At 35.3% G+C, this 12874-nt stretch overlaps 1 protein-coding gene across 5 annotated transcripts in view; it reads left to right on the top strand.

Annotated features, from left to right (window-relative positions):
• The window catches only part of Sfmbt1 (Scm like with four mbt domains 1), a 130460-nt gene that overhangs the window by 88838 nt on the left and 28748 nt on the right, over positions 1-12874 (top strand). For 4 of the 5 annotated variants that reach the window (XM_071618760.1, XM_027947821.2, XM_071618759.1 and 1 more), the window contains 5 exons: positions 552-640; positions 8944-9190; positions 9816-9910; positions 10367-10468; positions 12074-12224. In XM_071618760.1, coding sequence (XP_071474861.1) covers positions 552-640; positions 8944-9190; positions 9816-9910; positions 10367-10468; positions 12074-12224 — 684 coding nt within the window. The remainder of the gene's footprint in view (positions 1-551; positions 641-8943; positions 9191-9815; positions 9911-10366; positions 10469-12073; positions 12225-12874) is intronic. The other variant, XM_071618763.1, reaches the window with a different exon arrangement.

Here is a 12874-nt window from a genome sequence, read left to right as displayed (position 1 = left end):
CATAATAAAATAAAGTAGGCACCTTTTGGACAAATTGGAGTAACCAGAAGTTTGTCCATTGTCCTTCCTTCCTCCTCCTCCTTCCCTGTTTTTTTTTTCAGTAGTGAGGACTGAACCCAGGGATAATGTACTGAGCTGTATTCTAGCCCTTTTTACTTTTTTATATCGAGACAGAATCTTGCTAAGTCACCAAGACTGGTCTTGAACTTGCCATCCTTCTCTCTCAGTCTTCTGTGTAACTGGGATTACAGGTGCCACCACACCCATCACTGAGTTGTTTTGTTTACAACACCTATTCTCTTTGTTTTTTACACAGTTCTTATTAAATTAATCACAAAGAAGTTCTTAAATTAATCACAAAGAAGTTCTATCTATGAGGACTTTTTTTTTTTTTTGGTCTTATCTTTTCAAGCTGCTGAAGAAACAATGCATTGAAGTCTTAGATTTTAAAATGAAAAACACATCTCAAAGCCATTACCATGTGTTTAGTTCCTTTGTGTTCTTTGGCTGACACATGAGTAACAGTCTTTTTTTTTTTTTTTTAAATCTAGGCATCAGAGATAAAGTGTCAGATTGGGATACATTTCTGCAGCAGACCTTGATAGGAGCTTGTAGTCCTCCTGTTCCGCTGCTAGAGGGCGTAAGTATTACTACATGCCAAACCAGCATGGAAAAAACGTTTGCAAAGAAATAAATTGGTTGCTAATATGCTGCTCTGAAGGAGAAAAGCATTATTACTAAAGACATAGGCATAAGTATTGAAAAATTTAAACATCCTAAGAGACTGAAAACTGGTGGCTGTCTTAGTGCCCTAAAATATTGATTCTGGATTTGTTGCTAAGACATACAAAACCAGTTTTCTAGATTCTTGTACACAGTTGGAAAATGAGGTCTTTTAAACTCTTAACTATGGAACTGATCAGGTGTTGATTCAGCTTCAGAGGGTACATTTGTAACTCTTATACCAGATAACTTGAGACTCTTTTTCTTTTTGCTCAGAATACATTGGACCTATCTTACTCCTACCTGCTTTCAGCAGTCCTTTTAAGTTAGTGTAGCTTTTAAGGGCTGGGGTTGTGGCTCGTAGAGTGCTTGTCTACTATGTTTGAGATACCGGGTTCGATCCTTAGCACCCACATAAAAAATAAAATAAAGATATTGGGTTCACATACAGCTAAAAAATAAATATTTTTTAAAAAGTTAGTATACCTTTTGAACTTGTTAGTGAATATAGATTTCTTGATTACATAATTAATTTGTTTATTAAATTTCTAAATCATATCTTGTCACTTTCTAGTATACCTGTAGCATTCTGTATGGCACATGTGAACTGTGATGTATAAAGATTTTTTTGTTTCTTTATCTTCTTGTCAATACATGTTATCTTTTTGGTTATAGCTATTCTAGTGAGTATGGTATCTCATTTTTATTTGCCTTTCCCTAAGGGGCTAATGAGGTCAAGCATATTGGCCACTCATGTTTCATTATTGGACTTTGCACATTTTAAAACTGGGTTATATTTTTATTATTGAATTATAAGAGTTTCTTATACATTCTAGATATAAATACAGATCAGAGTTTTAAATTTTTTTTTAAATTAGTTATACATGACAGTAGAATGCACTTATGGGATATAATTTCTCATTTTTCTGAGTGTACATGTTGTAGAATCATACTGGTCATGCAGTCACATATGTACATAAAGTAATAATGTCTGTTCTGTTCTACTATCCTTCCTATCCCCACATGCCCTCCCCTCCCTTCCCTTCCCTTCCGTCTACCTAATCTAAGGTAACTCTATTCTTCTCTAGTTCCCCACCCCTTAATGTGAATTAGCATTCACATATTAGAGAAAACATTCGAACTTTGGTTTTTTGGGATTGGTTTATTTTGTTTAGCATGATAAGTCTCCAACTCTATCCATTTGCTGGCTAATACCATAATTTCATTCTTCTTTAAAGCTGAGTAATATTCCATTGAATATATATACCACGTTTTATCCATTTGAAGAACACCTAGGTTGATTCCATAGTTTAGCTGTTGTGAATTGAGCTGCTATAAACACTGACATGGCTGCATTACTGTTGTATGCAGATTTTATTAAGTCCTTTGAGTATAAATCAAGGAGTGGGATAGCTGGGTCAAATGGTGGTTCCATTCCCAGTTTTCTGAGGAATCTCCATACTGCTTTCCATAGTGGTTGTACCAATTTGCAGTTCCACCAGCAATGTATGAGTGTACCTTTTTCCCTACATCCCTCATCAACATTTATTGTTGCCTGTATTCTTGATGGTTGCCATTCTGACTGGAGTGAGATGAAATCTTAGAGTAGTTCTAGCCAGAGCAATTAAACAAAAGAAAGAAATTAAAGGGATACAAATAGGTAAAGTAGAACTCGAACTATCACTATTTGCTGAAGAAATCTTAGTGTAGTTTTGATTTTCATTTCTCTAATTGTCAAAGATGTTGAACACTTTTTAATATATTTGTTGATTGATTGTATTTCTTCTTCTGTGAAGTGTCTGTTCAGTTCCTTAGCCCATTTATTGATTGATTGAGTTATTTGTTTTTTTGGTGTTAAGTTTTTTGAGTTCTTTATATATCCTAGAGATTAATACTTTATTGGAGGTGCATGTGGTAAAGATTTTCTCCCTATCTGTAGACTCTCTTCTCACATTACTGATTGTTTCCTTTGCTGAGAAGAAGCTTTTTAATTTGAATCCATCCCATTTATTGATCCTTGATTTTACTTCTTGTGCTTTAGGGGTCTTGTTAGGGAAGTCAGATCCTAGGCCGACATGGTAAAGATTTGGGCCTACTTTTTCTTCTACTAGGTGCAGGGTCTCTGTTCTAGTGCCTAAATCTTTGATCCACTTTGAGTTGATTTTTGTGCAGGGAGAGATAGAAGTTCAATTTCATTTTGCTACATATCAATTTCCAGTTTTGCCAGCACCATTTGTTGAAGAGGCTATCTTTTCTCCGGTGAATGTTTTTTTGGCACCTTTGTCTAATATGCGATAACTGTATTTATGTGGGTTTGTCTCTGTCCTCTATTCTGTTCCATTGGTCTACAAGTCTATTTTGGTGTCAATTCCATGCCATTTTTGTTACTATAGCTCTATAGTATAGTTTTTAAAAAAAAATTTTTTTAAAGATCAAACCCAGGGCCTTGCACATGCTAGACAAGTGGTCTACTGCTGAGCCACAACCTTAGTCCCTGTAATATGGTTCTAGATCTGGTATTGTGATTCCTCCTGCTTCACTTTTCTTGTTAAGGATTACTTTGGCTATTCTCAGACTCATTTTTCCAAATAAATTTTCTGATTGTCTTTTCTATTTCTATGAAGAATGTCATTAGGATTTTAATAGGAATTGCATTAAGTTTGTATAACACTTTTTGGTAATATGGCCATTTTGACAATATTAATTCTGCCTATCCAGGTTACATGGGAGATCTTTCCATCTTCTGAGGTTTTCTTTAATTTCTTTCTTTAGTCTTCTGGAGTTTTCATTGTAGAGGTCTTTCACCTCTTTTGTTAGATTGATCTCCAGGGATTTGATTTCATTTGAGGCTATCGTGAATGGGGTAGTTTCTCTAATTTCTCTTTCAGTGGATTCACAGATGTATAAGAATGCATTTGATTTATGGATGTTGATTTTATATCCTGCTACTTTACTGAATTCACTTATTAGTTCTAGACATTTTCTGGTAGAATTTTTTGGATCTTCTAGATAGAGGCATGTCATCAGGAAATAATGATAGTTTTGAGTTCAAATAGGTAATTTGTATTTCTTTAATTAATTTCTTCTGTCTAATTGCTCTGGCTAGAGTTTCAAAGATGATGTTGAATAGAAGTAGTGAAAGAGGAATTGTCCTTGTCTTGTTCCAGTTTTTATAGGGAATGCTTTCAATTTTTCTCCATTTAGAATGATGCTGGCCTTGGGTTTAGCATAGGTAGCTTTTATAATGTTGAGGTATGTTCCTACTATCTCTAGTTTTTCTAGTGTTTTGAACATGAAGGTGTACTGTATTTTGTCAAATGCTTTTTCTACATCTGTTGAGATGATCATATGATTCTTGTTTTTAAGTCTATTAAATTATATTTATTGATTTCCATGTGTTGAACCAACCCTGCATCCTGGGATGAACCCCACTTGATCGTGGTGCACTATCTTTATAATATATTTTTGTATGCAATTTGCCTGAATTTTATTACGAATTTTTACATCTGCATTCATCAGGGATATTGGTCTGAAGTTTTCTCTCCTTGGTATGTCTATGTCTGGTTTTGGTATCAGGGTGATATTACCCTCAAAGAATGAGTTTGAAAGGATTCCCTCCTTTTCTATTTCATGGAATACTTTGAGGAGTATTGGTGTTAATTCTTTGAAAGTCTTACAGAGCTTGGCTGAGAATCTGTCTGGTCCTGAGCTTTTCTTGGTTGGTAGGCTTTTTTGTTTTTTTTTTTTTAATGATGCGTGGTCAGTTTATTCTTTATTATAAATAAAGCAAAAGAAAGGAACAAAGTCACCTCCCTGTTATCATCAGAGTAGAAATCAGTCTTAACATGCGTTCCTATATTTCACTATAAGCAACCAGAGGCCTAGCAAGATGTCTTCTAACCCTTCCGGCCAGTGCAGGTTCTCACTGGAGTTTAAGAAAGGTCATCCCGTTTTCCTTACAAATTTCCAAAATGCCCCAACCTCAGGAACAGGAAGCCCTGTCCCAAACATGATGTTCTGCACAAGAAATCCTGGTAGGCAGTGCCTTTGAGGCCCAGGCTTTCCCAGGAGGTTCCCTAGGCTCTTGCCACAAGTGCTGCTGTACACACACCACCTGATGGCGGTTCCTGGTCTAAGTGTCACACTGGGGGTGATGTCACCACATTGTCACCCAACTGGCCACCAAGGCACCATCTAAAGGACTGCTTCTTTTCTTGCCTCCTATAGCTACAGTTGGTGGGGTCACACTCTGGTAGGGACTGGTACCCTTATCTCTCCTGGAGGTAAAGGATGCCCAGCTTGGGGTGTCCATCCAAGCTGTGCAGTGCAGATGTGTTCACCTGCATTCTGAACCAATCTGCTGAACCAATCAGAAGGCTGACAGGCCTTCTGCCAACACTATCCCAGGGTCCGATTCATTTCGGGGAGACAGATGGAGAGGAGCAAGCACTTCCAGAACTCAGCAGATGAGGGTCATTAAAGGTCAGCAGGTTCGCAGGTGACAGCCAGCCTCAGGTCCCGCTGAAGGGCTCATAAGGGTTAAGATGCATCTCTAGATAGTTAAGGTAGCATAACTCTACACAAAAAAGTTTTGTCCTTGCCCGCACCGGAGGACATCCGGTCCTGTTGGTAGGCTTTTGATGGCGTTTTTTATTTCATTACTTGTAATAGATCTATTTAAATTGTGTGTGACCTCCTCCTTCAGTTTCGGTAGGTCTCTAGAAATTTGTTGATGTCTTCTATGTTTTCTATTTTATTGGAGTATAAATTTTCAAAATAGTTTCTAATTATCTTCTATATTTCAGCCATGTCCATTGTGATATTTCCTTCTTCATTTTGTATTTTAGTAATTTGAGTTTTCTCTTTTTCTCTTTGTCAGCATGGCCAAAGGTTTATCTATTTTATTTATTTTTTTTCAAAGAATCAACTTTTTGTTTTGTCAGTTTTTTAAATTGTTTCTTTTGTTTTGATTTTATCGATTTTAGCTCTGATTTTAATTATTTCCTGTCTTCGGCTTTTGGTGTTGATTTATTCTTCTTTTTCTAGGGCTTTGAGATACAGTTTTAGGTCATTTATTTGTTGACTGTTTATTCTTTTAATGAATGTACTCAGTGCAATAAACTTTTCTCTTAGTACTGCCTTCATACTATACCAGAGATTTTGATATGTTGTATCAGTGTTCTCATTTACCTCTAAGAATTTTTTTAATTTCATGCTTGATTTCTTCTACTATCCATTCATCATTCAATATTTAGTTTCCATTCGTTCTTTTAATTTGTCGTTAATTTCTAATTTCATTCCATTGTGATCTGATAGAATGCAGGGTTTTGTCTCCGTGTTTTTTTTTTTTTTTTTTTTTTTTGTATTTATTAAGAATTGCTTTGTGGCATAAGATATGGTCTATTTTAGAGAAAGAGCCATGTGCTGCCGAGAAGAAAATATATTCACTTGTTGATAGATGAAATATTCTATATATGTCTGTTAAGTGTAAATTATCCATTGCATTATTTAGTTCTGTAGTTTATTTAGTTTTTGTTTGGAAGATCTGTCCATTAGTGAGAGAGGTTTGTTAAAGTCACCCAGTATTATTGTGTTGTGGTCTATTTGATTCTTGCAGTTGGGAAGGATTTGTTTGATGTATATAGATGTTGCATTATTTGGGGCATAAATATTTATAATTGTCATGTCCTGCTGATATATACTTCCCTTAAGAAGTATGATATATCCTTTTTTGTCTCTTCTGATTAATTTTGGTTTGAAGTCTAGTTTATCTGAGATGAGGATGGAAGCCTCTGCTTGTTGATGCAATCCATATGAGTGATATGTTTTTTTCCCTTCCTTTTACCTTCAGCCTGTGAATGTCTTTGCCCATGAGGTGAGTCTCTTGAAGACAGCATAATGTTGGGTCTTGCTTTTTAATCTAATCTGCCAGTCTATGTCTTTTGATTGATGAATTTAGGCTGTTAACATTCAAGGTTATTATTGAAATATAATTTGTATTCCCTATCATTTTGACTTATTTATGGTTTTTAATTTGATTTAGTTCTCCTTTGGTTGAATATTTTTTTAGTGTAAATTTTCCCTTTCCTGGTTTTTACTTTATCCTCATGGAATATTTTGTTGAGAATGTTCTGTAGTGTAGGCTTTCTACTTGTGAATTCTTTTAATTTTTGTTTATCATGGAAGGTTTTAATTTCATCTTCAAATCTGAAACTTAATTTTGCTGGATATAAAATTCTTGGTTGGCATCCATTTTCTTTCAGAGCTTGAAATTTATTATTCCAGGACCTCATAACTTTGAGAGTCTGCGTTGAGACATCCGTTGAGATTTGAATTGGTTTCCCCCTATATGTAATTTGATTTTTTTTTTCTCTCATGGCCTTTAAGATTTTATCTTTATTTTCTGTATTATTCATTCTCATTATAATGTGTATTGGTGTGGGTCTGCTGTAATTTTGTACATTTGGGGCCCTGTATGCCACTTGTGTTTGATTTTCCATTCTATTCTTTAGGTTTGGGAATTTTTCTGCTATTATATCATTGAAAAAAAATTGTGCTGTCAAGAAGACAGTATTATATTTTCTTCTACATATTTTATAGTTATAGTTTTAGCTCTTAAATCTAATTCTGTGATCTGTTCACATGCCCTTTTAAATCTTGTCTGATAAACACTATTTCAAGCTATTCTTTATTTTTTGTGCTCTGACTCATTTCATCATGCTTAGTCAGGGTCTGATATATACCAAATACTCAGTAAAATTTGAGTGAATGAATGAAATCAGGAAAAAATGAATTGATAAAATATTCTTCTCTTCTTCTTCTTCTTCTTCTTCTTCTTCTTCTTCTTCTTCTTCTTCTTCTTTTCTTCTTCTTCTTCTTCTCTCTCTCTCTCTCTCTCTTTTATGGGGGGATGTACCAGGGATTGAACTCAGGGGCACTTGACCACTGAGCCACATTCCCAGCCCTATTTTGTATTTTATTTAGAGACAGGGTCTCACTGAGTTGCTAAGCGCCTTTCCATTGCTGAGCCTGGCTTTGAACTCCCAATCCTCCTGCTTCAGCCTCCTGACCTCCTGGGATTACAAGCATGTGCCACTGTGCCCATTTAAAATATTCTGCTCTTTATTGATCACGGTTCTTCTGTATGGAAATATTTAACTATGAATGTGTTCCCTAATGCATTCATAAGTTCTTTTCTATACCTGGATATGGCAGTTTCACTGAGCAGTTCTTACTCAGAAAAAGGCGTTAGGTTGAGTATTAAGAGATGATTAGGTGATGACTTTGGAATGAGTATTTTTGCAGTGCTAAGGGTTGAACCTAGGTCCTCATGTATGCTAAGCATATGCTCTCCCACATTCCTAGTCCCCTCCTTCCTTCCTTCCTTCCTTCCTCCTTTTTAAAAAAATTTTTTGGTACTGGGGATTGAACCCAGATCTTGAGCATATTAGGCAAATGCTCTACCACTGAGCTACATCCCTAGCACTTCCTTTTTTATTCTTTATTATTGTTTTTAATATATATCTAGATAGAATTGAATTTTCACTTTCTTTCATGTAGTCAAAAGTTCTTACTGTGTTCATTAAAACATTCTGAAAGGAGTAAAAAATCAGAAACAAGCAAAATGCCATCAGAAGGAAAGTGGATAAACTATTGCCCACTTATAATAAGAAATATCATAAAACCAGTTTAAAAGATGAGGAAGATTTAAATTTGATATAATAAAAAGATGTTTTGATGTGTTACATGAAGAACAAATTAAAAAACAGTATAAGGTGTTCCCATTTTGAAAAAAAATAGAAGAGAAAGAGGTGGATAATGAATTCTTTGAAGACAAAGCGTATATGACAAATACTTACCCTGGTTCTTTCTTAGAAGTGAAATTATAGGAGACTTTGACCTGTTGGATTTTTTTTTTTAATGATAATCAGTTTTCCATTTATAATTAGACAATAATTACATTTAAAAAATTCTTAGTAAATTAGCTAAATAATATTCTAGAGAAATTTTTTAGAATAATTTTATTGTAGGTATTCTTTAAAAGATTTCCATATCATCTAAAAGTAATACTATAAGAGCCCTGCATGATAGCAGACAATTTGATGTAACTGGCTTTTGAATGAATAAAAAATATGAAGGATGGTTTGGGATCATTTAGAACTTTTAAAAAATACCATGTTAACTTTTCTTATTTAACCATTTTACTTTTTTAACCTACAGCTCCGTAATGGACGGAATCCCTTAGATCTCATTGCTCCAGGATCCAGGCTAGAATGCCAAGCTTTTCGGGACACTTTAAGCACTTGGATTGTTACTGTAGTAGAAAACATTGGGGGACGGCTGAAGCTGTGTTATGAAGGACTTGAAAGTCCCAACAATTTTGAACATTGGTTGTATTACTTGGATCCATTTCTTCATCATGTTGGTTGGGCTGCTCAACAAGGATATGAGCTTCAGCCCCCATTAGGTGAAAACTAATATAGAATTTTTCTATCAACTATTACATTATTGTTATATCATATTAGTATTAATATCTATGTGACTGAAAAAATGTGTTCTACATATTTTAAAAGCTTTTATTCACATAGAAGAGATTGACACAAATATATGTGGTGTTATGAATTGCCTGCTTTTCTTTTACTTTTCTTGCACTTATAATATACCTCACACATATTGATATGCCTCAGAAACTCTTACCTAACCTATTCTGACCATTTATCAGATTAAAGAAAAAAAATTCTCTAGGTAGCATTCAGATAGATGTATACAGTAAATTGAGTTCTTAGCAACTTGTTTTAAAGGAAGTTACAATAATAAATTGTTATTTATATAAATATGCACTTATTATGTGCCCTTGTTTGGATGTGTATTATATTATTTTATAGTTTACAACAGTAAACTTAGGTATTTTCATAGGTATTTTCACAAAGCCTAGTACTGAGGTTAAGGTGCAAGTGCTTTTGAGTGAAGATGGGTGTAAACTAATGGGACAATTTCCAGTGGAAAGTTTTTGTTGTTGTTTATGTGAATGCTTTCAGAATAGTTAAAAAGTGTATAGGTTTTCTAAAGCATTTTGTCTTGTCTTAATGAAGCCATCAAACATCTGAAAAATGAAACTGAGTGGCAAGAGATTTTGGCTAAAGTGAAAGAGGAAGAGGAAGAGCCATTACCATCTTACTTATTTAAGGTAAAACAAAAACATGTGATAAATAGGTATTCATCTCCTTACAATAGAGTAAAGCAAAGCAGTTTGGGGAAGAGAGAAGTGAAAAATAACCCCTGGAGGTAGGAGTGCTATGGCCTTCTGTCTTGGGGAGGAGGGGTTAAGGTTGGAGGAAGGATCACCCTTATTTTCTTCCAACATTTGTCTGTGTGTTCTCCCCATGTCATATTTTCTACTCCTAAATACATAGACCTACTTTACTATAAAATGTTTTTGGTTTTTCTTCCAGATGTTTCTTATGTTTCAAATGTAGTGAATAGGAGTACTTTCTCTGTTGTTTGATCCTGAACAGTTTTTTTCCAGGGGAAAAAAAATTAGTTCCTTTATTTGAATTAATTAGAACAATATTCAGTTACATATGAACATAAAACTAATATAAAAACACTGTATTTTTATTCCCTTTTGGTGTTTGCATTTCAGGATAAACAAGTTATTGGCATTCATACATTCTCTGTAAATATGAAATTGGAAGCTGTGGATCCCTGGTCTCCTTTTGGGATCTCTCCTGCTACAGTCATTAAGGTAAAGTGGGAGCAATTCTCCTTGGTAAGAATATCCATCAGGGTGACTGTTGTAGGAAATCGTAGGGTTCTAATCTTTATACTCTACTAATTTGGTCAGAATTACTTCTATGCACATTTCGTATTATATTTCCAGCTTTCTGTGATCTCTCACTTCTTTAGAGCTTGGTAGCCCTAACCAGCCAATGCAGACTAGGGCCTGGGCAGCAGAATGGTGACCCCTCACCCATTCTTTGGAGTAATCCTAGTAGGCATTAGTGTCTATAAAGTTTGGAGGCAGGTAGTATCATCAGCAAGCATTCAACCAGATGCAGGGCTTCTTACAATGAGGAGGTGTGTGGGGGCAATTAGCATCACAAGATCTAGCAGTGGGATGGCTATGACCATTATTCCAAATTCAGACTTTAATTGTTCAGAAATCTGACAAAAGAAAGGCCCTTACCAGGAGCATCCTCAAGAGGTGAGCATTTTGTCAAGGCTCAGTTACTTGTTTACTACATAAAGGAGGGGTTTCAGTTTAAGACTAGAGCAGAAGTTCATTTACTGAAAGTATAACCTATGTTGGAGCATAACTCGACAATAATTGCTTGAATGATAAATCATCTGACCCATATAGATATGTAAATTTCCTTGTCTTGCCAGAAGATTATCCTCAGAGCAAGGAGGGATTCTGAATCTGTAAGTAAGGTCCTAAGACCCTATTTGGAATCTTTCAGAAATATGGGCTGGTTAAGAGCCAGAAGAAGTTCATTATTTTCTCTTCTTTGGCATTTGAAACTGGGTTAGGATCTAAAAACTTAAATTGTTTTAGTCAGCTTTTGTATCACTGTAACAAAAATACTAACAATAACTTTGAAGAAATGTTTATTTGGGATTCATGGCTCAGTCCATAGATGGCCAACTCCATTGCTTTGGGCCCAAGACGAGGTAGTGCATCCTAGTAAAATGGGCTGGTGGAGGAAAGCTACTCACTTCATGACACAGTCTGGAAGCAGAGAGAGGTGGGGGGAACCTGCCACAGGAGAATGACCGTTTTAGGGCACACCCCAGTGACCCACCTCCTTCAGTTACACCCCACCTGCCTACAGTTACCACTCATTCAGTTCATTCAGACTAGGATCGACTAATTGTTATAGCTCTCATAACATATGATCATTTTATCTCTGAATATTCTTGCATTAACAGCAGCTTTGGAGGGATACATTCACATAATACTAGTGTGGTTGATCCCTTGTAAACTAAATTTTGACCAACTACTTGGTTTGAATCCAGATTCTCATTTTCTTGGCTTTGTACCCTAGGGCAAGTTATTTAACATTTCTTTAAACTCTTTTCCCTTAATTTGCAAGGTTAAGTTAATAATGTACCTAGATTGTTAGGAAGATTAAAGTTGGATTAATATATGAAAAGCATATAATTAAAATATTACCTGATATTGAGTTAACATTTATCAGTTGTTTAGCATTATTAATACCCAGTGGGACTATGAACTCTTGTGACTTGTTTGACTATGCCAAGGAAAAACACATATATGTATACGTGTGTATATACATTTATATACACACACACACACACACATTGTGTGTTTTATTTGTTGTGTGTATAGGTTTTTGATGAGAAGTACTTTCTGGTGGAAATGGATGACTTGCGACCTGGGGACCATGCACGGCGATCATTTGTGTGCCATGTCAACAGTCCTGGCATCTTCCCTGTGCAGTGGAGTCTGAAGAATGGTCTACACATCAGCCCACCTCCAGGTGCACATTTGTACTCTTCTGTGTTGTTTCTTGAGATGAGATATGTTAGGTGGAATTGCTAGAATCTTTTTTCCTTCTCCTGATGTTCTTAATATTTGGGGGGCCTCAGACAAGTGTAAATGAAGGTCTAGATTCCATATATTTACATTTTAAAAGTTATAAAGCTAAGAATCTCTTAAGTGTGTACTTTTCTTGTATTTGATGCATATATCTGCATAACCAGAAGGTCTGGTTCAAGTTCAGATTCTGTGCTGATTCCTTAGTCCATTCCATCTTGTGTCCTGTTAGGAGTTCACAGAAGGGTGGGTTTGGATGCATGCTGAACTTTGAGAGTGGCTTGTGAGAAGAGGCTTTAACAGCTAGAACTATAATGTAGGTTATTAATTTTTAGGTATCTGGGCCTTGTGGGAAGTTGTGGTCAAGAGTAGGACTCAGAGGCTTTAGGTAGGAAAATTAAAGTTTATTTTCCTAATGTTTTCAACTTTCAAAATATAATCTCTGACCTTTTAATCAAGGCATTTAATTATGATTTAGTTGAGCTTGACTGAAGTTTTTAATATTTTTAAACCTGGAGTATCTGGAAAATGTCAGATGACTATCTGATCTTTTATATCAGCGAATCTGATTATTTGAGCAGTGGTCTATGTGTA

The sequence above is a fragment of the Marmota flaviventris genome, chromosome 1, assembly GCF_047511675.1.
Source record: "Marmota flaviventris isolate mMarFla1 chromosome 1, mMarFla1.hap1, whole genome shotgun sequence".
Taxonomy (NCBI): Eukaryota; Metazoa; Chordata; class Mammalia; order Rodentia; family Sciuridae; genus Marmota; species Marmota flaviventris.
This window is presented reverse-complemented; position numbering and strand designations above follow the sequence as displayed.